At 43.6% G+C, this 24,559-nt stretch overlaps 1 protein-coding gene across 1 annotated transcript in view; it reads left to right on the top strand.

Moving 5' to 3' along the window:
- The window catches only part of CLVS1 (clavesin 1), a 174,468-nt gene that overhangs the window by 11,429 nt on the left and 138,480 nt on the right, over positions 1-24,559 (top strand). Inside the window, exon 2 of the mRNA XM_061438833.1 lies at positions 4,391-5,018. Within this exon, the coding sequence (XP_061294817.1) occupies positions 4,564-5,018 (455 nt within the window). The 5' untranslated portion in view covers positions 4,391-4,563. The remainder of the gene's footprint in view (positions 1-4,390; positions 5,019-24,559) is intronic.

Genomic DNA, 24,559 nt, shown 5'->3' on the forward strand with positions numbered 1-24,559 from the left:
GAGAGCTTAAACATTTAAAATGAGAAAGATGCAAATAATGTGAGCATTTGTCTGTATACCATTTAGATACAAAAGCCCGAGGGGCTTAAAACAATCATTAAGTATGCTAATCTCTAGTTGCATCCATGTTGCTACCAACAGCATTAATTTCATTCTTTCTTATCAGTTCAGTTCAGTTGCTCGGTCATGTCTGACTCTTTGCGACCCCATGGATTGCAGCACGCCAGGCCTCCCTGTCCATCACCAACTCCCGGAGCCTAATCAAACTCATATCTATTGCATCGGTGATGCCATCCAACCATCTCATCCTCTGTCATCCCTTATCCTCCCACCTTCAATCTTTCCCAGCATCGGGGTCTTTTCAAATGAGTCAGTTCTTCGCATCAGGCGGCCAAAGTATTGGAGTTTCAGCTTTAGCATCAGTCCTTCCAATGAATATTCAGGACTGATTTCCTTTAGGATTGACTGGTTGGATCTTCTTGCTGTCCAAGGGACTCTCAAGAGTCTTCTCCAACACCACAGTTCAAAAGCATCAATTCTTTGGCACTCAGCTTTCTTTATAGTCCAACTCTCACATCTATATATGACTACTGGAAAAACCATAGCTTTGACTAGATGGACTTTTGTTGCCAAAGTAATGTCTCTGCTTTTTAATGTGGTATCTAGGTTGGTCATAGCCTTTCTTCCAAGGAGCAAGCTTCTTTTAATTTCACGGCTGCAGTCACCATCTGCAGTGATTTTGGAGCCCCAAAAAATAAGGTCTCTCACTGTTTCCATTGTTTTCCCATCTATTTCTCATAAAGTAATGGGATTGGATGCCATGATCTTAGTTTTCTAAATGTTGAGTTTTAAGCCAACTTTTTCACTCTCCTCTTTCACTTTCATCAAGAGGCTCTTTAGTTCCTCTTCACTTTCTGCCATAAGGGTGGTGTCATCTGCATATCTGAGGTTATTGACATTTCTCCCAGCAATATTGATTCCAGCTTGTGCTTCATCCAACCTGGCATTTCACATGATGTACTCTGCATATAAATTAAATAAGCAGGGTGACAATATATAGCCTTGACGTACTCCTTTCCCAATTTGGAACCAGTTTGCTGTTCCATGTCCAGTTCTAACTCTTGCTTCTTGACCTGCATACAGATTTCTTAACAGGCAGGTCAGGTGGTCTGGTATCCCTTCTCTTTAAGAATTTTCCACAGTTAGTTGTGATCCACACAGTCAAATCAGGCGCCACTTGCCGGGGTCCAGTCCCGGTGGATCCAGGGAAATTCAAAGGAGAGACGGCATTGGCAAATACACTGGCTTTAATTAGATATTAATTAGAGATATAAAGAGTAATAGAATGAGGATAGCTCAGCAGGAAAATTCAGTGGAGAAAAGAGGCTGAGTAGCTTGGTTTACGTAGGAAACCAATAAAACTTCAAGACAAGAAGTTTGCACCACTTACGTAGGCTGCAGGCGTCCTTCCATTCTCCCGAAGGAGAGGAGACACTGAGGCCTCCCTGGTCGGATCTTAGAAACCCAGGCAAAATTAGTAAGCTTGGCGGGCTCCGTGCTCCAGATGGAAACTCAGCCAGAGTTTGAGAGACAGAACGACATGGGGAGACCAGTCTTTCGAGGAACTGATCCCCATTCTTTATTTTCCAGGGTTTGTTTTTATACACTGAGATGTTATACCAAAGTCACGCGGGGTCAGCAGTCCTGACTTTTATTAAAGTCAGGTGCTTCACACAAATGTATACAGAGGTCTTAGGGGTGTTACATCATCTTCTGGCCAGGGGGCCTGCTGACAATTTATGACCCTCTCCTTGTGACAGCGGTCAGTCAACCAGAACACTTATTTCTCCAGAGGTGATTATTCTTAAAACAGATGCCACCTTCCGAAGGTACCAGATAAAGTTACATTCCTATAGGGTGAGGGTGTAGTGGGTTTTAATTAAGGAAAGAATTTGCTTAGCCTAAGGTCTAATGTGATTAATATCAAAGGTTAATACTTATTTCTTCTATATATTCATTAATGTGTATAAGGGCAGGGGATGTGGAGACTTCGCAGGAAACATTGGCTCAACAAATGAAAAACCCTTCACCAATACAATTTCTAATCAGCCCACTATACTTATACTAATAGTTTTCTAACTTCTCTAAAGAACCTGTTTTTAGAAGGTTTAAAGCATCTTGTGCCTCTCATGGTTGGGAGGCCATGAGCAATCACATATGGCCAGACAAGCCTGTCAGGCAGGCTAGAGAACCTTCAGAGGAGTTTGTAGGTTGAAACACTCCTATCACGCCCAGGAATTATTATTAACTGGAGCTCTAAGTTAACTCCTTCTCTGAAAGAGGTGGTGGGGGACAGCCCCCAGTAAAGTCAGAGGTGTAGGTGAGCACAAAGTAGTAAAGTAGGCAGGCTCTGGTTATGGGAGTAGATGCTCAAGAATTTCCAGGGGGACTCCTGAGGCTCAATCCCGCCTTTGCATATGTCGAGCCTCCTTCCTCATGACCTTTGCCACGGGTGGAGGTCCTCACGCCGGCTCCCGGCAGTCAAAGGCTTTGGTGTAGTCAATAAAGCAAAAGTAGATGTTTTTCTGGAACTCTCTTGCTTTTTCAATGATCCAGCAGATGTTGGCAAATTGATCTCTGGTTCTTCTGACTTTTTGAAATCCAGCTTGAACATCTGGAAGTTCACGGTTCTTTTTTATGACTGAGTAGTACTCAGTTTTGTGTATGTACCACATCTTTTTTCCATTCATTTGTCAATGGTGTATAGGTACCACGTCTTCTTTATTCATTCATTTGTCAATGGGCATTTAGATTGTTTCCATGTCGTGGCTACTGTGAAAAGTGCTGCTGTGAACATGTATCGTTTTGAATTATAGTTTTGTCTGGTTATATGCCTAGGATTGGGATTGCAGGTCAGAAAGGGAAAGACAAATACCATATGATATCTCTTAGATGTGGAATCTAAAATATAACACAAATGAACCTATCTGTGAGACAGAAATAGAATCACATATAGAGAGCAGACTGGTGGTTGCCAAGGGAGAGGAGGGTGGGAGAGGGCTGGATTGGGAGTTTGGGATTAGCAGATGCAAACTGGCATATATAGAATGGAAAAAATAAAAAAAGCAAGGTCCTACTGCATAGCACAGGAAACTATATTCAATATCCTGTGATAAACCATAATGGAAAAGAATATGAAAAAGAATAACTGAGTCACTTTGCTGTATAACAGTAATTAACAAAGCATTGCAATTCAACTATTCTTCAATAAAAAATAAATTAAAATAAAGACATTTCACCAAGGGAAAAATGAAACAAAGAACTTAATCATTATCATAAGTAAAGTAATATCTTAGGATAATAGAAAAGTTATACCAAAAAGTGACCTTGAAGTCCGTATGGATATTGGGCAAGGAAAGAAGACAACTAAGAGTTCCAAGACCTTTTGTCCTCAGCAGAAGAGTGAAACTGCTGGGAAATGTCCTCACATGAGCCTCTCTCTCATTGCTGTTGAATTGGATTATCGAAGGTCAAGCTTCCAGCCATAAGCCTGTCCTTCCCTCCCTGCTCCAGTTCATTTAGTTCAGTTTGAGTAATTAGGTACCATGGGGTTACAATAGGGTGACTTTTAAAAGCCGCTTTTCACTGTTAAGCTGCAAATGGCTGCCTTTAAAAAAGGGGGTATTTCTGTGAAAGAAACTGAGAAAAGAAGCTAATGGAGGCCCTAATGTCTCTGATTGAATGCCTGTGAACGGCCCCATAAAACAGGCTGCAACAGAGGAGGATTTTTCTCTTTTCTTGGGTAACTCATTAAAAAAGCAAGCTGTCTGACTTTAGACTGTTAATTAGTCAGTATCATTAAAAACTTCCTAAAAGTATTGCAAAGACTTGCATATTACACACTGAAAAGTGAAGGCGAAAGTCACTCAGTCGTGTCTGACTCTGCAACCCATGGTTTATACAGTCCATGGAATTCTCCAGGCCAGAATACTGGAGTGGTACCCTTTCCCTTCTCCCAACACAGGCATTAAACCCAGGTCTCCCACATTGCAGGAGGGTTCTTTACCAGCTAAGCCATAAGGGAAGCCCAAGAATACTTGGTGTGGGTAGCCTATTCCTTCTCCTGCAGATCTTCCTGACCCAGGAATCAAACCAGGATCTCTTGCACTGCAGGCAGATTCTTTACCAACTGAACTATCAGGGAAGCCCATTACATACTGAAGGTGTGAATAACGAAATTATACCAAAGACCCTATTTTAAATAATATATACCCTTTATTCTTCTAACCAGCTCTACAGCATAATATACTGCTTTTCTGAGTTCCAGGTCATTTGCCCAGACCTTCTTTCTATCATCTATTTATCTCTCTTGTGTGTATTTGTTTTGCAGTAAGCAATGGCCTTGGTTTGGCTTCTCTTCTGTCTGGCCACCACCACATAGAATCTGAATGTCCAACCATTTTCCAGGAACAGAAAGAAGAGCCTCTGCTTGTCTATTTCAGTGGCAGCTTGGTGGTAAAAAGACTGTTGAATGGGCCACGATTTCAGCAGACCATCACGTGAATGGGACCAGTCTCTTTTCTTCCCAAACATCAGAAATTAAGCACTTTGAAAGGAGATTCGGCCAAGATGACCCATTTACAGGCTGGACTCAGCCCAGAGACTATAGAGAAAGCACGCCTGGAACTGAATGAAAACCCAGACGTTTTACACCAGGATATCCAGCAAGTCAGAGACATGATCATCACCAGGCCTGACATTGGATTCTTACGCACAGATGATGCCTTCATCCTGAGGTTTCTCCGAGCCAGGAAGTTTCACCAAGCAGATGCCTTCAGACTCCTGGCCCAGTACTTCCAGTACCGCCAGCTAAATCTGGACATGTTCAAAAACTTCAAGGCCGATGATCCTGGCATTAAGAGGGCTCTCATCGATGGGTTCCCTGGAGTGTTGGAAAACCGTGATCACTACGGCAGGAAGATTCTTTTGCTGTTCGCAGCCAATTGGGATCAGAGTAGGTAAATGTAGATAGTGTCTTTATTTGGTTCCTCTGTTTCATAAGCATTGTCACTGCATGTTTGGGGCTACAAGCCTTTATGGATAATGGGCTTTTATTTAAACATATATATTCTCTACATCCAGCTTCTTAGATGGTACCAGTGGTAAAGAACCTGACTGCTGATACAGGAAACATTAACATATGTGGGTTCAATCCATGGGTCAGAAAGATCCCTTGGAAGAGGGCATGGCAACCCATTCCAGTATTCTTGCCTGGAGAATCCCACAGACAGCAGAGCCTGTCAGGCTACAGTCCATAGAGTCGCACAGAGTCAGGCATGACTGAAGCTACTTAGCAAGCACGCATGCACTCTTTATCTTCATCCACAAAGAAAATTTCAAGGCCACGGGTCTTTCACTGACATCAGAAGGTGATTCCAGTTCCACAGCAATGTTTAGGAACACAAGTTAGAATTGTAGAGACCTCAGAAGTTATTCTATTCATCAAAGGGGGCCATATATTTTCATAAAACTGGAATCTGGTCTTTTAGAAGATCCATATAGTCTGTCTTTCATGTTCTCATCTGTAACAACAACAGAAGTGGATTCAGTAGATGGCTTTAAATCAAGTATTTTCAACACATGAAATAATTCCTTGGACCCTGTCTATGAGTTTAATATCTGACATTTTTTCTGCATGCCAGACCTTTCTACCCAAATGCCTCTGAGCATTTCTCCTGAAAGTCCCATAAAGAACTACAAACTCAACACGTCCCAAACTGAGTGCATAATTTTTCCCGCTCTCCAATCCATCCATCCAGTCTCTTGAGCCAGAAATCTGAGTGTCTCCCTGGACGGCTCCCTGCCATTGCTCCTCACATTTCATTAATTGCTGAGTCCTTCTCCTTTCTTTTTAAAACCGGCTCTTGTTTCTCTTGGCTCCCATGGCTACTGCCCTAGTGTAAGTTCTCGTTTCTCACGTGCATCATTCAGACAGCCTTCTGACAGGCTCCATGCCTCTGGTCCAGTCTCTTCTGAGCCATTTTAGTCTTTATAATCATCAGATTAACCCTCCCAAAATTCTACTATGTCACTCCTCTCATTAAAATTCTTCAATGACCTGCAAGTCTTCAAGGTAAAATAAAGCCCTTTACAATTCATCTTCTTCACCTCCTGCTCTGCTTCACCCTCTGCTCTTTTTCATGGTCTCTGGTCCAGCTAGTTGGAAGTATAAGCTTTGCCTTATATACTAATAATTGTACTATTAGTATTAGTCACCGCCTCTGGACTCACTCCACCAGGGACTTAAAGGAGGGATCAACATTTCATATGCCAAGTCCAATCAACTTGGACATAACCTGCCCACTGTCTCATACCTATCTCTAGTGTTCTTCTGGAAGGTAGTCTTCATCAACGTCCATCCCAACCCTATTTCAGTGAGGTGTCTTCTTCTGCTCATGTATTTCCACTCAAGTATTTACAACAGCAGTTTAAGAACCACTGTTATTATAGCTGATATTTTTGAACACATATAATCTCATTTAATCCACCCAAGAACTTTTCATGATGGTATTCCTATGATCCCAATTTTACATTTGATGATGCAGGATTTTGCAAAGTTAAGCAACTCATTCCGTGTCACACACTAGTGAGATACAGAATGGGGGTTGACTTGAGAGCGAGTTCTCTTATCTTGGCTTTACTATAATTGCAGGCCTACGTGTGTGTTCTTTCTTACTCCTCAACTGCAGTTTCCTTGAGGGCAGCAGACTGCACCTTTTTCCTGTTTATCTCTTGGGTGCATAGTCCAATAGGCAATAAATGTTGAATTAGAAAGAATGTATGGATTAATCTCCAAAACTTCTCCTGTGACTTGAGCTCTTACAGGGGTATCATACTGAAATTATGGTACTTGGGGAAACACAGGTTTAACTTTCAAAATATACCAAAGAGTCCCTCATCCAAATGTAATTAAAAGAAATTTCTAGGGTGCTGTTTAGTGCCTCATATGACTAGGCCTCACCCTAAAGATAATGATTAGCGTAGGACACCTTAGCAAGCCCACTGACTGTTTTCTGGTTGAAAAATTGGAATAGGGCAAGCTAGATGGTGAAGGACAGGGAAACCTGGCATTCTGCAGTCCATGGGGTTGCAGAGTCAGACACGACTGAGTGACTAAACAACAACGAACCCTGAAAAGGTACTGGAATGTTTTAATACTATCAGTCTATATACAGACTGTTCAGATCTGCACCTCAGCCCAGGAGGCCCTGCTATGTCTCTGCTCTGTTATCCCGTAAGTGTTAAGGATGAGCCTCTCCTTATAGTGCTGTACCGATGAGAAAGATTTCCAGGTCTTTTTTTTTCCCATATGCTAACTTGCCATCTGTATATATTTTATTGTGAAGGATCTGTTAATGAATTTGGTCCATTTTCTTTTTTCTTTTAAATTGATGAACCTATTTGCAGGGCAGGAATAGAAATGAAGATGTAGAGAATGGACTTGGGGGCACAGCAGAGGAAGGAGAGGATGGGACAGATTGGGAAGTTGGGATTGACCTGTATACACCACCATGTGGAATGATAGCTAGCGGGAAGCCGCTGTGGAGCACAGGGAGCCCAGCCGGATGTCCGCCACAACCCAGTGGGGCGGCAGGCAGGTGGGGGTGGGAGGGAGGCTTAAGAGGGAGCAGACATATGTACACTCATGGCTGATCCGTGTTGTCATGTGTCAGAAACCGACACAACGTTGTAAAGCAATTATCTTCCAGTTAAAGATTTCCAGGTCTTCACATTCACTCAGACATCATTCACTCGACAAACATTTGATGAGTGTAGACTTGGTGCCGGAGTGTGGGTTAAGTCATGGAGGACATGACGAAAAGGCAAGGTCCCTCCCAGCAAACAGTCCTTTGGGCACCCACTGTCCGGTAATGATGCAAACATAGGGATGGCTGACCCCTACCACAGGAGAATTCCCTCTGAGACATAAGCCATCCACAGAGGACGGGAGCCCTAGTTTTACTAGCAGGAACAGCTGTCCTCTCGGAAAGGACACACGAACATTTTGGATTTTGAAACAGTAAAATCTGATGACTCTGGAGAATGATCGTGCTGACTTCATCGGTGCGTAGTTGTCATACGTGTTCGAGAACTTCCGTCTGCTAAGACACGTGACACACAGAACACCAGTAAGCGATGATTTACACATGAAGAGACCATCACCATAGAGTATCTTGTTTTCTGTTAGTCTTTGGTCCATACGTATCTCCAAATGTGGTGTTAAGAAGCAAGAAGAAACAAGTCTCCAAGGGAGTCATTCTCATCTTTATGATTTGATAACCTTGAACGAGGTACTTCATGTCTCTTCTCCTCAGTTTCCTCAGGTGTGAGATGAAGAGCGTAAACTAGGTAATCTCTGAAACACCTTCCATCTCTAATGGTTCATGAATGTGAAGCTCATTCAGCCTGATCCTATGGATGGAGAGGGATTTTAAAATTCACTTTATAGGTTTCTGATTCACGAGGTTCTTTGAAGTAATCTCTCTCTCTCTCACATACACGTACACACATACTCACTCTTACTTCCACCCCTCCTCTCTTCCTCCACCAAAGGCTGGGTCTACTTGAAGCAGCTTTATTTTTAACTTTTTATTTCATACTGGAGTATAGCTGATTAACAATGTTGTGCTAGTTTCAGGCGTACAGCAAAGGGACTCAGCCATATATATGCATGTATCCATTATCACTCCCCTCCTATCCAGGCTAGAGGCAGTTTTTTTTTTTTTTTTAATTTAATTGTAGAATACTGTTTGTTCCAAACCATTTTGGCTTTTACAAGAAGGTGAAAGGTTAAGGCTATCCCACTGACAGCCACAGATGATCAGAAGCAAACAAACCTCAGTCTGAACAAGGATACTGTCATGCGATTTACTGGTTATATGACCTGGGCGGGACAAGTAACCTCTCTGTTTTCTGACTCTGTTTTCTCACCTGGAAGGTGGGGATGATAAGCAAGGTTATTTAATAATGTAGCTGAGAAGACTGAATGAAATAATGCATTTAAGGTACATAGCTCATTGCATGGTACATGGTAAGCACTCAGTGATACTAAAAGTATTAACATGAATACTATAATGGGCTTATAGTATTCAGTGGTAAAGAATCCACCTACCAATGCAAGAGACTCAGGTTCAATCCCTGGGTCAGCAAGATCCCCTGGAGGAGGAAATGGAAACCCACTCCAGTATGTTTGCCTGGGAAATCCCATGGACAGAGAAGCTGCAGTCCATGGGGTTGCAAAGAGTTGGACATGACTTGGCAACTAAACAACAGCATCAAATAAAAATAATATAGCACAGATGGTAAATAAATTGAAACCAGAGACAAGAGTATGATATTTGAAGATGGAAGTGGGCTGATGAATCTATCTGCCCCTTGCTGTCTTCAGCACTTGTCAGCTTTCTCCCCAGACATGTTCCCCATCACACAGACGTAGCCTAACAGAGCCCTGGAGGCCTGAAGAGTTGGTGTAGCTTTTCAAAATGATTGCTTGACTCTCTCGGGGAGCCTGAGACAACTGGAAAGCTATTTGAATGTCTCATATGAAAGGTTTACTGAGATTAAAACTGTTATTAATATTTATTAAAACTATGTAAATCTCATTCATCTAGACCCTGGACAGCCTGAGCGAGAGCACAGACTGGTGAGTGACGGGGAGTGCTGTCCAGCAGGGGCATGTGCAGAGCCGAGTATGCACACAGAGGCCCAGGAGTCTCTGGGCTCCCAGCGCATCCACCAGCCTCCTCCAGAAACGGGGTCTTGGCAGGAGCTTCTAGACTTCGGTCTTTTCTGAGGCAGCCAGGCTGAACGGAAATGAGCCATATTAAATCAGCACCCACCTATCCATTTGGGCTTCCCAGGTGGAGCAGTGGTAAAGATTTCGCCTGCCTATCCAAAAGACACAAGAGTTGTGGGTTCCATCCCTGGGTCAGAAAGATCCCCTGGAGAAGGAAATGGCAACCCACTCCAGTATTCTTGCCTGGAGAATCCCATGGACAGAGGAGCCTGGCGGGCTACAGACCATGGGGTTACAAAGAGTTGGACATGACGCACTAGGTTGCACTGCCTACTAATTCATGGAAGGAACCCGGCACCTCTGCGGTCAGCAGAGTGTACATTTCAGCTCACTGGCCCAGTGTGTAACAGAAGTCTCAGGGGCCACTCTTGCTCAATGAGCCTTTTGATCTTTCTCACCCAAACTCCCATCAGTATCGGCAAGAATTCACAGCTTTTCCCTTAAGGGCTGATAAAAAAGAAATCTCCATCTTGTTTCTCTCTGAGTTGCATACTTACATGGGGGCCACACACTCTGATGTGCCCAGGAATGCCATTCCCATGGAGAGGAAGATGTGAGCACTGAGGAACCATGTCTGGTTTTTTTTTTTGGATTTTGCTCAGTTAAAAAAAAAAAAGAGTTAAATTTGGCTAAGCTATTTTGGGGCTTCCCTGGTGGTTCAGATGATAAAGAATCCACCTGCAATGCAAGAGACCTGGGTTCCATCCCTGGGTCAAGAAGATCCTCTGGAGAAGGAAATGGCTATCCACTCCAGTATTCTTGCCTGGAGAATCCCATGGCCAGAGGAGCCTGGTAGGCTACAGTCCATGGAGTCCCATAGAACAGAATTGGGTATACTATCTGGCATGAGGAGCTGTTGCAAGGATTAACCCCAATTGCTGCCGTTGATAGGGTCCAAGAGGCAGAATAAGATAATGATTAAATGCACAGACTTGGAAGCCAGATGGCCAGCTTCAAATCCCAGCCCCCTTCCAACCAGCCCTATGATCCTGAGCAAGTTGATTAAACTCTTATTAACCTCAGTTTCTCACCTGAGATGACCATGATCATAGACTAACATTAGTTGGTAGTCAATAAATAGGCTTCCCTGGTGTCTCTGATGGCAAAGAATCTGCCTGCAATGTGGGAGTCCCCAGGTCTGGTGCTAAAGAACCTGTCTGCCAATGCAGGAGACATAGGAGATGTGGATTTGATCTTTGGGTGGGGAAGATCCCCTGGAGGAGGGCATGGCAACCCACTCCAGTATTCTTCCCTAGAGAGTTCCAATGGATGGAGCCTGGTGGGCTACAGTTCATAGGGTCATACAGAGTTGGACATAACTGAAGTGACTTAGTACGCACACAAGCACAGTCAATAAATGGCAGTTGTTTCTTAAGAAAGAACCCCAAATCAGGTAGAGATGTAGGATACTGCCCACAGGATGTTCTAAGGGTGGCAGAATTTGATGCCATGACTAACTTCCCTCCACCTGAAAAGTACAGACAATAGGCTGAGACTCCAAGACACCCTGCTCCAGAGTCCTACACAGTAGCTCAGTTGTGGCTGGGAGGCTCTGAGAAGTCACCTGTCCTTTTATTATGCTTATTATAGTCCATTATGCTTTTTATGATTATTATAGTCTCAGGATATCAGAAAAGCACTGGGAGCAGGGTGGTTCAGGTAATAAAAGCCTTGCCACAGACTACAGTTGGCTACACTGGTGGCTCAGATGGTAAAGAGTCTGCCTGCAATGCAGAAGACCCAGGGTTTGATCCCTGTGTGGGAAGATCCCCTGGAGAAGGGAATGGCAACCCACTCCAGTATTTTTGCCTAGAAAAATACATGGACAGAGGAGCCTAGCAGGCTACAGTCCATGGGGTTGCAAAGAATTGGACACAACTGAGTGACTAACACTTTCATTTTCATAGATTACGGTAGCACCCATTAGTGCTCTGTAGACAAGCTGGCCCCCAAGTACTTTAGTGGGGGGAGGAAAAACAATCAGAAATGCATTGCAAGTCCAAACACATAAAATTACACTGGGCATTCTTTTGTCCTTGTATTATTTACAACTAAAAGCTCAAAAATCAGTGGCCAGGTTGAAAAATGAGTTGAAAATTTGGTTCTTTAAGGAGGCTGACACATTGTAAGGAAGAGCCACGTTAGGGTAATTTAGTAGAGAGAAAAGGCAGCTGATGAACAGCTTGATTACTACTTTCAAGTATAGAGAGTTATTATAAGTAGGCAGTGAATCCTGTGGGCTCTCCTTCCCCAACATACAGAACCAGGGACAAAACATCTGCGATGAAGCACAACCATCTGGCTTGAAGACCTGGGAGCCTGAGCCAAGACCTCAGCCCCAGGGCTCGGATCAGGGTGAGGGGCTAGGGTATTTGCCTGAGCACAAAATTGAAGGGGCACCAAAGCACTCATTAATCAGAGTAAATGATATTTAAAAATATATATTTTAGGATCAAAATTCATGCAAACAAAAATTCTTCATGAACAATATGTCAAAACTTTAAAGTAGGCAGGATAGGAATTATTGATTTTTCCCATCCCTTGGGTTCTAGCCTGGCTCCGTATGGCTTTGCCCAGGTCAGTCTGACTTCTCACAGGAAGAGCCTTAAGTTGGCTCCTAGTCAATTACATTACAGTGCATAATACTATATCTCTAGCCCGCCAGGCTCCTGTGCCCATGGAGTTCTCCAGGCAAGAATACTGGAATGGATTGCCATTCCCTGCTCCAGGGGATCTTCCGATCCCAGGGATCAAACACAGGTCTCTGGCATTGCAGGCCAATTCTTTACCATCTGAGCCACCAGGGAAGCCCCTTTAAGACTTCAGCTTTCTCAAATGGGAACTGGCAATAACCCTACCCATCCCCCGTGATTGCTGTGGGAATTAGTGATAATACAGGTAAAGCACTGGGCACAGTCCTTGACACATCATTAGCATCCAATATATGGAGACAGTTATTGGTACCACTTTCTACTGTAATTAGCTACTTAGTATGCATGTGTGCCTGCTCAGTTGCTTCAGTCACCTCTGACTCTTTGTGACCCCATGGACTGTAGCCCACCAGGCTCCTCTATCCAAGGGATTCTCCAGGCAAGAATACTGGAGTGTGTTGTTGTTTCATTTTCCAGGGGTTCTTCCTGACCCAGATATTGAACCTGCATCTCCTGCATTGCAGGTGGATTCTTAACCCCTGAGCCACCTGGGAAGCCCATCTATTTACTGTATGACTTGCTATTGTTTAGTGGGATGGATCCAGGCTTCACTGGCTCTCCCATGCACTCCAGTGACATGCTGAATGGCTACAGTAGTCCGGCTCTGGGCAAATTCCCAAAGGTCCTAAGGAGCCGCCGTTTCCAGAACGGCATCTCACACCAGCCAGTCCCTCCAGGCACGAAACGAAGGGAAGATAGATCTTACTAGGGGACTTGACCTTCCTACTGTCACGGTTCTGGAAACAAGGACACTAACATGTTGACTTTATAATGAAGCAGACAACCAGGAGTCCATCTGCTCTCAGGGCGCAGGCGCTTTTCCACTCACTGCTGTTTTCTGGAGGTGGTCAGCGGCTCCTTGTCCCCTCACACCAGGCAGTAATTGATTTGATGGATACGCTGGTGATTGGGCTCCTTCAAACGTCACGGGTTACTGCTGACCTGTGGTGACCTCAGAAGGGCTGGCATGGCACGTGTCCAGACAGCGCTGTGGTGGGAGATGAGCATTAAGGGGGTTTTCTCTTCTGAGTAAAACCCCGAGGCAGTAGGTGGGATACAAGTCTTCACACTATAAATAAGCCACTTGATGGAGGTTCGCCTTTAGCTTTTGCAAGAGCATCTGAGAGCTTTTTGCAAGCAGCAGGTGGTCGGCACCCCATTGGGCTTCGCCATCCTGAGTATAAGAACTTGTGAACAAAAGGGGCCAGATTTCTAACATGTCAGTGCTGAATGCTGCGGAGGGGAGGAGTGTAGCGGAGCCAGGCGCTTGTTATCAGGGCCATGAGAGAGCCCTCCTCTCCAATCTCAAGGCCTGTCGAGAGAGGTTCCAGAAAATGTCTCGCAGTCTGCTCTTCCTATGGAAACATTCCCAGCATCCCTCTGGGGGTGACAGGTTTCCCAGTTGTTGTGACCTTGGGAGTGAGCAAAAATGAACTGAAGAGAAGGAGAGTTATGACAACCACAAAAACAAACGTGTTGAGGCCCACCATGTGGCAGGCAGTGATGCTCTTGCTGCTGCTGCTGCTGCTAAGTCGCTTCAGTCGTGTCTGACTCTGTGCAATCCCATAGACAGCAGCCCACCAGGTTCCCCCGTCCCTGGGATTCTCCAGGCAAGAACACTGGAGTGGGTTGCCATTTCCTTCTCCAATGCATGAAAGTGAAAAGTGAAAGTGAAGTCGCTCAGTCGTGTCCAACTCTTAGCGACCCCATGGACTGCAGCCCACCAGGCTCCTCTGTCCATGGGACTCTCCAGGCAAGAGTACTGGAGTGGGATGCCATTGCCTTCTCCAAGTGATGCTCTTAGGTGGTCACTATTTACATCCTTAATTTGCAGGTGACGTGACTGAGACTCAGAGAGGCTAAGTAACCCATCCAAGACCACACAGCTGATAAATGGCTACAACAAGCTGGATCTCAGACCTAACACCATTCTGCACAGCTCACCACTAGGCCCCATTTGCCAAACGTGGGGGTCATTCAGTCATTCTGGGGGGCTCTCATTGAGGTACCAGTATGCAAGCCTCTGCCAGAGTCACTCAGGCCCCAAAGACTTGGAAAGGACCTCATCAATCAACAGGTTGTACTCCAGTCTCACCAAAATCTGGCCAATCAAATGTTGAAGATCCTGTCCAACCTCTAATGTAATTATTTAACCATAGTAACGGTGACAACAAAAACAACTTAAAAAAAAAATCAAAGCCCAACAGAGGAATCTGGATATTGCTTGGAACATGTCATAGAAAAGTGGTCCTAATATGAGTCTGATTTAAGAGAGTGATGAAGGTTCATCTTTGCTGCTTGTTCCTTCCACTAAGATGAGTGTTCATGTGTCAGTGTTCAGCTGGTGAGAAGAACCCCAGCTCTGCAGTTCCAGTGGTGTGACCCTGATGAGATACGTACCTCCTCCGACCCTTGGTTTCCTGTCTGGTAATAATTGTGTGTCTTTGATAGAGCTGTGTGAGTTAAAGGAGGTGCCAGGCAGGAAGGGGTCTGACACACAGAGAACCCTTTCTTTTTTTCCTTAATTCAGGGGGTTTTCCCACTTGTACCTGATGCAGAGTGTGAAATGCCCAAGATAACAATTTCTCATTCAGTTTAAGGTCTTTATAAAATGGACTACATCTCTCTTATGTGCTTTTAAGAAGCTTCTGATGGATGTGGAAATGAAGTTAGAAGAGTTTACATGTCTTCCTCAACTTGTTGGATGCGTGTGTGGCTCGCCACATGGGTTAGTCAAATAGTTCTTCAAATATTTCCTTTAAATCCTCTCCTTCCACAAGAACTCCTTATCAGACATGCTTTAGCACTCACTCTGTAATTCCTCTCAGTTCAGGGCTCAGCTGCCTTCTGCCCACTGTCAACATCCCCTTCGATCGCACTCAGGCCCTTGAAAGCGTGCGTGTTAGAAGCATCTCCTGTATGGACTGGATGGACAGCAGAGCAGTGGGGTCCCTGCTCTGAATTAACACGGCAGTGCGTGTCCCTGCCTAACTAGGTGGCGGCTCCTCCAGTAGATGTCATATGTCACATGGCTCCTGCAACCTTGTGATGCAGGCCAGGCACATTTGCGGCAGGAAGGAACCATCAGAAGTGGGAGAGCAAGCTTTTATTGACAGTGTATCTTTCCAGGCCACCTGCTCCTCCTGAATTCTCACTTATAAGCCCAGGAGTTCAAAAGACATGACACTCATTACCTTGTAGATAAAAGAGTCTTCTCTAATGGCTAGAAATTCAAGGGTCTAAGAATAAATTCGTCCTTCCCGGAGCATGGCCTGGATGAAGCAGCCAGCCCAGAGAGAGATTCTCTCAATTATTTAACTTGAAATCTTGCTCCAGTGGCCATGTGTCCTGCTCTTCAGAAGGCCAGAGTCAGTACAAGAGGGGATGGGGAGAGGGCGTTTTTAATCACGGTGCTGCCTGCACTGTGAGATTTTCTCATGGGTGTAGCTGACTTTCTGAATGAGTGCCTAAGAACCTATGCGGCTTCTGTTATATGATGTGAAGCTCTTCTGGGCTGTTAGCTACTTTCCCCAGTTCCCAGTCAGCCACGAAGCATCTTTTGATCACTTTACAAAGAGTACACTGTAGAGCTTCGAAAGAAGCCCCCTCAGTCCCTGAGCCCTGAACCTCAACCAGAGGGTCAGCCCCCAGCTCTCCTGCCCTTTAAATACGGTTCCTGGGTAATCACTCCTGAAGGGTGATATTCGAACCTTAAGCAGCTGCTGGAGATGATTAAATGCTTGCACTTCGCTAAGGCTGTAAATCAAGCTCCCAAGCCATTTATTGTGAGTGTACCATAAGCAGTAGAAGTTATTGCTACTATACTGCAAAATATAGCATCAGACAGGAAAATAAAGAGAGGGTACATTTTGTTGTGAGGGTTTTAAAGTGATTTTTTTTTCTTTGCACATTCTCTGTTTCTCTTCTCTTTGCCTCTATTTCTTCCCTGGCTCTAATACTTCTGCAGGGTGTCTCTGAATCTAATTTCAAATATGGCACTCCTGCAAACAACAGCCAGTGTCTTCCTGGTTGAGAGTGTGTTGGTATTAGTGATGCTTCCAGGCATCGGGCATGTCCTGTGCCACTGTGAATTTAATCCTCACAACAGTTTATGGCAGAGAATTATTATCTTCACTTTAAATAGAGGGTTTTTAATCGAGGCGAAATCACAAGGCTGGTTGGTGAGTATCTCTCTTTCTCCTTCTTTACAATACCTGGCTATGTCTAGAGTCTGCTATTGGGGATTGTTGTCACCTAATCTCTGATTGCACACAAATTCCCTGCTCAGAAATCCTTAAGGGATCCTTAGAAAGCTGTGTCAGTCTCTCTTAAAAAAAAATTGTTTATTTATTTTTGGCTGTGCTGGGTCTTCGTCCCTGCATGGGCTTTCTCTAGTTGCAGAGAGCAGGGGCTGCTCTCTAGCTGTGGTGCACAGGTTTCTCACTGCTGTGGTTTCTCTTGTTGAAAAGCATGGGCTCTAGGGCAAGGGGCTCAGTAGTTGCAGCTCCTGGGCTCCAGAGCACAGGCTCAATAGTTGTGGCTCACGAGTTTAGTTGCTCTGAGGCGTTTGGGATCTTCCCAGATTACAGATTGAACCCATGTCTCCTTGCAAGGGCAGGTGGATTCTCTACCACTGAACCACCAGGGAAGCCCCTATGTCAGTCTCTTTGCCACACATTTTGCCACAGAAAACCTTAAGAATTTGGCATGACTTTCCTTACTCAAAGGACCTCTTCCATCAGAGCCAGACTTCTCTCTGTCTTTCCCTCTCCCCACTCATCAAACCTCTTTCCCACCTCTAGTTACCTGGTTTCTACTATTCAGTTTTCATTACCACAGTGAGGTGAGCATGGGCCCTTCATGAGTACTGACAAAAGGTATCTAAGCCAACTTGGAAGCTGGGGCCTCAGAAAAATTTTCCTGGAGGCATTACCTGACTTGAAGGAGAAGTAAGATTGAGCAGGTAGAGGGGAAGAATATGAGGGAGGCTGAGAAAAAAAGAAAGCACCTGGGCAGGGATCTGGGGAAGAGAGAGCTAGCCATGTTGGAAGAACCTCTGTCGGTTGCGGTAAGCACAGAATGTAAGAGCTCACACAGAGATAGAGGAGGCTGGGGAGGTAGACAGAGGCCAGGAGTGAAAGGCCTTGCTGCCACAAGGAATCGGGGCTTCATGCTTGAGAGCAGATCAAACCCTACACCCATTTCAAAGCTCCTCTCCATGCTAAGAACTGTGGTGCTAGAGAAGACTCTTGAGAGTCCCTTGGACAGCATGGAGATCACACCAGTCAATTCTAAAGTAAATCAAGCCTGCATATTCATTGGAAGGACTGATGCTTAAGCTGAAGCTCCAATAGTTTGGCCATCTGATGTGAAAAGCCCACTCACTGGAAAAGACCCTGATGCTAGGAAAGATTGAGGGCAGGAGGAGAAGGGGAAGACAGAGGATGAGATGGTTGGATGGCATCACTGAATCAATGGACCTGAGTGAGCAAATTCCGGGAGACGGTGAAGGACAGGGAAGTCTGGCATGCTGCAATCCATGGGGTCACAAAGAGTTGAATATGACTGAGCAGCTGAACAACAACAACTCCACACTAAGAAGCTTTGCCCCTAGCTGGGGCAGCTCTGATGTCTTCCTTTTCTTCCCTGGATGCCTGTCACACTAATCGTCTCTACCGAATGCTTTGTCATGTTCCAGGAAGCTCCTGCAGGCAGGACGCTGGGTGTTCTTCTCTTTGGTATCCACGGGTACAGAGTAGGGCTCAACAGCATCCTCTTGGCTAACTGGTGGGGAGAAGTTTCAAACAGTGGAAAGTCCAAAGGGGAGAAGCTCTTTGTAGACTCTCCTTAATGATAATATTCCTGTTAAGGGGGCCAGAGTTGTGTGCAGTTGAACTTGACAATGAAGGAGGAAGAGTCAAGGATGCTCTGTCTACAGTTTGTCTGGTAATTCTCAGTATTACCAGGTAATTCTCAGTAACAGTGGCAGAGAATGTCCTAGAAGCAGCAGGACAAACAGGGCACTTAATGGGAGTCACTTATGCTGGGGTCTGGGGGCTCCATCCACTGTGTGATGAGCTGAGGTGCCAGTTTCCTCATCTAACAATGATCAAACCAGTCAATTCTAAAGCAAATCAATCCTGAATATTCACTGGAAGGACTGATGCATAAGCTGAAGCTCCAATACTTTGGCCACCTGAGGCAAACACACAGCCAACTTATTGGAAAAGACCACAGTGCTGGGAAAGATTGAGGGCAGGAGGAGAAGGGTTGACAGATGATTAGATGGCAACATCTGCTCAATAGACATAAGTGTAAGCAAACTTTGGGAGATATTGAAGGATAGGGAAGTGGGGCATGCTGTAGTCCATGGGGTCACAAAGAGTCAGACATGACTGAGTGAATGACAACAGCAAATAATGATGTAGGAGAAGACGGTTCCCATTGTTTTCTCCCCATTCTAAATTCTGTATTCTATGTGTGTCATTGTGTCTAAAACCAAGTTGAGGAAAGGTTTCAAGTTACAGAAACCTTCACTGTTCAGGTTGCTTTCTGCCCTGCAGGGCTTATGGAACAGAAATCCAATTCTGGCCTTGTTCTTGGTAAATGGCTTCTTATTTCAACTCCAGGTCCTTTTCATCCTGACAGATTCCGTGGATTATGTTGATCACACATTTCCTCATGAGTTTCTGATGAGTTAATCCATCATGTAATTTTATAACATGCATATTGATTATTCTATCACACCACCACAGCTAGAGTATTTCAGTGTGATATCTGATCTATGAACCACTCGCTGCCCCAGAGTATCAATGCAATGCCTCATTTACTTTAAAGGAAGAGGGTCCCATCCCAGAGAAGTTAAATCTTCAGATAGTTGAGGGTTGCTTTTTTAAAGCCAACTTTAAAATTTTATCTTATTCAGTTGTTAGCAAAAAATAAAACAATCTTATAAGGCATTATGAACTCCCTGTGCGCGTTCGTGCTCAGTTGCTTCAATCATGTCCAACTCTTTGCAACCCCATTGACTACAGCCCTCCAGGCTCCTCTTGTCCACAGGATTCTCCAGGCAAGAATACTGGAGTGGGTTGCCATACCCTGCTCCAGCATACATTCCCGATCCAGGGATCAAACCCGTGTCTCCTGTGGCTCCTGCACTGCAGGTGGATTCTTTACCACTGAGCCAGTGGGGAAGCCCTATGTACTCCTTACCCTTGTCAACTATAATGTATTAGTTTTTTAAATGACAAATATAGACTACAAAGAACATAAGCTATTGTGCCCTGGGCTGTGAAATAACTGTTATGTTGAGGATTTGTGGAGGATACGGTCTTTGTTCCCATGCTACATGGCCCATAGTGCCATGCTACGTGCACTTTCTAATCTTTTTTTGTTTGTTTTGCTTCTAGTACCTCTTTCTCCTCTTAGCTATTAATTGACTGCTGTTAGTGGGCTTGCTGCAAAACTCTTTCTCCTAATTTCCCGGGGATTAGGAAGCCAGAAAACGGAGCTGGTTGAATTATATGCTCTCGGTAGAAGATCTGTGGGGAATCCCGAGAAATAAAGTAAATGAGCTGTAGCAGTGCATGAATTTTATAGCATCTCATCTGTGTGCTCAGAAATACAGTTCTGCCTGATGCACCAGCAGGCAGGCATGAAGCACCTTCCACTGCAGATTCTGTTTAGAACTGTGCAAAATGGAAAAACCTGGGAAGTTTTCTTCCAAGGTTTCTCCAACCTTGGATTCATATACTTCATCTCCTCTGATTTATGTGTCCTTCTTCTCTATAATATTTGCCCCAGTCTAACAGAAAGGGACCTATGTTTTCATTTACACTTGGATGAAAACCTTTTTTTACCAAAGTGGTGACTATCCTTTATATTTTTATGTTTAGATTTTCCAAGCTATTAAATGCAAGATTTTGTTTCTCATCCAGAATATCCTGGGACAGTTAGAGCAGCTTAGCTTTCTATTTATCTTTTACTATATCCAAGGTCTTTCTTGAACACCTACTCTGAGGCAATGGGGATCCAAGGAACCATGTCACTGAATCTGTTTCCCAGTGGTCCCCTCACCTGAGCTCCACCCCTTTCTCGCGTGTCATATGACCCTGGCTCCACCACAATGACCAAAATATAATTTTTATATTTATGGATTTAAGTTTCGATTTCTTTGGTCCCTTTGGTACCCAGACAGCCAGGGATGGCAACAGGAGCACGAGCACTGGCAAGGATCATGAGATCGTAGACACCTGAGCCAGGAGGACACCTGGGAGATGCCTTTGTCCTTGTTTTCTTCCGTGGTCTAAGTAGGCATCCTAGGTTATAGAGTGGTAAAGAACCCCACTGCCAATGCAGGAGACACAAGAGATGAGGGTTCAGTTCCTGGGTCAGGAAGATCCCTTGGAGGAGGGCCTGGCAACCCACTCCAGCTTTCTTGCCTGGAGAACCCCATGGACAGAGGAGCCTGGTGGGTTACAGTCCTTGGGGTCACAAAGACTTGGACATGACTGAAGTGACTTAGCACACACAGAAAGAGACTCTCATTTCTGGATAAAGGGTGCAGCCCAGTCACATTATGAATGGAGCTGTCTCCTGAGATGGGAGGACTTTGTGACCACTGAATAATGTACCACAGAAGCCAGGTTCTGTTAACTTTTTATTCCTTGCAGCACCAAACTGATCATCTATCCTGAATAAGTGCTATGATAGACAGTTGTCCAAGTGGAGGAGGAAAAATAATTGAGGTTAGTAATTCCAAATCTGATGTTCTTTTTAAAATAGACTTGGCATTCAGATACTTTCAAAGGCATTTTTCCCTTATGATTTAGGTGGATTTCACACCCCATAATAAATGTGGCCAGAAAAAATGCTGATTTTATCTTTTAATACTTGAAACCCCTAAGACATGTTCAGTTCAGTTAAAGGATTTTCGATTTGACAACTCTCATGAATACAATATTCAGGCTATCATTAAAAAGTGAGCTGAAGGAGATCTTTCTGTACTGGAGGCAACAATTCACACACATGAATATATCCCACTATATACATCTGTGTGGATGAAAACATTAGATGTAGAGACCATGAGGAAATCCAAAGAAAACATTTTAAGGAAGAAAGCCAATTTTTTTCTCTTTAGTTTAAAAAAAAAAAAAGCAGGGGACAGGGAGACGAAGAAGCATCATTTCTATATATTGCAGTAAATTTCACCTTGAAATAATCAAAATGAGCTTAAATTCCAGCAATTTAAAATATGGTAAAAGTTGAGCATAAATATGTCCTAACAGCACAGTTAGTGTTTATGTTGTCATGATAATGCTTTACTGTTTAAAATCTGAGCCTCTATTTTACATTTCTGCCCATTGGAAGAACAGTGAATGGAAAATTTCCGATCACCTTTAGAATTATTTGTAATATAAATATTTTATCTCTTTAAAATTAAAACTATGTATTATCCACTTTCTCAGAGCACTGCATTTATTTGTTCCTCAATATTTAAGCTAAATTACATCACAATGAAATTGTAATTCCAATGCCAACAATGACTTAAAAGTTTCAACTTTTCTGTATGATTTTATTTCTATGTGCACACGGGAAAGAAATGTTTTTCAGATACTTCTGAAGATATTTTTCACTCCCTTATTTTTAAAAAAATGCTTAATATCGGAGCATAGTTGATTAACAATGTTGTGCTAGTTTCAGGTAAGCAAAGTGATTCAGTTATACATGTATCTACTCTTTTTCAAAGATTTTTTTATCCTATTTGGGTTATCACCGAATACTGAGCAGAGTTCCCTGTGCTATACAGTAGGTCCTTGCTGGTTATCTGTTTTAGATACAGCGGTGTATGCATGTCAGTCCCAAACTCCCAAGCTATCTCTACCCCTACCCTCCTACTCTTCCCTCCTGGTAACCATAGGTTTGTTCTTTAAGTCTGTGAAACTGTGTTTTGTAAATAAGTTCATTTGTATCATTTTTTAAGATCCCACATATAAGTGATACCATATAATTGTCTTTCTCTGTCTGACTTATTTCACTTAATACGAGAATCTCTAGGTCCATCCATATTGCTACAAATGGCTATTATTTCATTCTATTTTTAATGACTAATAGTCCACTGTATATATGTACCACATCTTCTTTATCCATTCATCTGTTGATGGACATTCAGGTTGCTTCCATGTCTTGGCCATTGTAAACAGCACTGCAAGGAACATTGGGGTGCATGTCTCCTTTCGAACCATGTTTTTCTCTGCATGTATGCCCAGGAGTGGGATTGCAGGATCGTGTGTGTGTGTGTGCGTGTGTGTGTGTGCGTGTGTGTGCGCGTGTGTATTAAGTTTCTCAGTCGTGTCTGACTCTCTGTGACCCCATGGTCTGTACCCCGCCAGGCTCCTTATTCATGGGATTGTCCAGACAAGAACACTGGAGGGGCTGAATCCTCTGAATCTGCCTTGGATGAATTGCTCAGTGTCTCTCACTTGTGTTTTCATGTTTTCCCACTTCTGTTGGTTGTCTCTCAGCAGGAGATAAGTCTCCAGGAAACAAAGATTTGTCTTTGATTATTAACTCCCCTCTCTCCTCACCCTCACTCCCTGAACATTCATTAACTCAGAGGCATGTTATAAGGAATAAATTAAGGCAATAAAATAAATGAAAGATGATCCATGAAGGTTTTGCAAAATGGTACAGTGTGTCTAAAATGGCATTTTCATTATTATGCCTGCAAGTCAAACCTGTGCATTCTTTTACTTTATTCTAAGAAATGTTGAGTTTCTCTCCCTTTTGATGTTTCTAGATTTTCTCTCCATTTTTCCTCATTCATATTCCCCCAGTATTTCCTTCTAATGATCTTCTTTATTTTATTTTATCAAAGTAATACTGTAAACAGTTTCAAATGCCAAATTTTAATTAGCCTTGAACAGTAGGCAGCATCTCCCTACTTCTTCTTATCTAATTCCCTTGTACAGAAGCAAAGGTTTTCAATCATTTTAACCTATCTTCCAGTATATACTTGCATATTTTTAACTGACATGCATACACTGCTATTTGTTTATTATTTTAGTGTAAGTTACTACTTTGTTATTCTTCTGAGAAAGTTTAACCTAATCTGCACATTCTTTCTCTTGTTTCCCAATCTCTTAAAATAGTTAAAAAACACAATGAGGGACTAAATGAATACCTAGTGTTTATAGTATTATAACTGTATAAATGGGCTTCCCTGACAGCTTAGTGGGTAAAAAATCATCTACAGTGCAGGAGACACAGGAGACTTGGGTTCAACCCCAGGGTCAGGAAGATCTCCCAGGAGGAAATGGCAACCCACTCCTGTATCCCAGAGAGAGGGGCCTGGAGGTCTACAGTGAGTCTGACTCACAAAGAGTTGGACACGACTGAGCTAAGTAAGTAGCATTCATAACTATATAAATAATAATCCTAGCTATTAATTTTCTCTAGGCCAGATTACTGGAGTGGGTAGCCTTTCCCTTCTCTAGGGGAATCTTCCCAACCAGGCTCTCCTGCATTGCAGGTGGATTCTTTGCCAATAGAGCTATCAGGGAAGCCTCCAGTATTCATAACTATATAAATAATATTCCTAGCTATTAATATATAAATAGTATTATATAGTTATGTAAATAGATTCAAGACTATTTAAATAGTATTCATAGATAAGCCACATTAAAAAATAATTATAATTAAAATGTGTTTTTAACAGTAAAAAACTGTGATGACATTTCCTTCCTTATACAACATTCTGCTATCGGCTAAGGCGCTAATAACTTTTGTAAGAGATTACTTGATATTCTATGTATCTAACATGGCCCTTTGCCCCGGCAATGAGCCTTAGACCCTAGCTTTCCTCCATCCTTGCCCCTCTATGTCATGTGATCCCTTGGCCAAGGGAGCCAAGGGGACAGGGACATGCCCACCAGGATGCTGTGCTTCCCTGCCCTCCTAGACCTGGCTTCTGAACCCTGGACTCCAGAATTTC

Source organism: Bos javanicus, chromosome 14 (assembly GCF_032452875.1).
Source record: "Bos javanicus breed banteng chromosome 14, ARS-OSU_banteng_1.0, whole genome shotgun sequence".
Taxonomy (NCBI): Eukaryota; Metazoa; Chordata; class Mammalia; order Artiodactyla; family Bovidae; genus Bos; species Bos javanicus.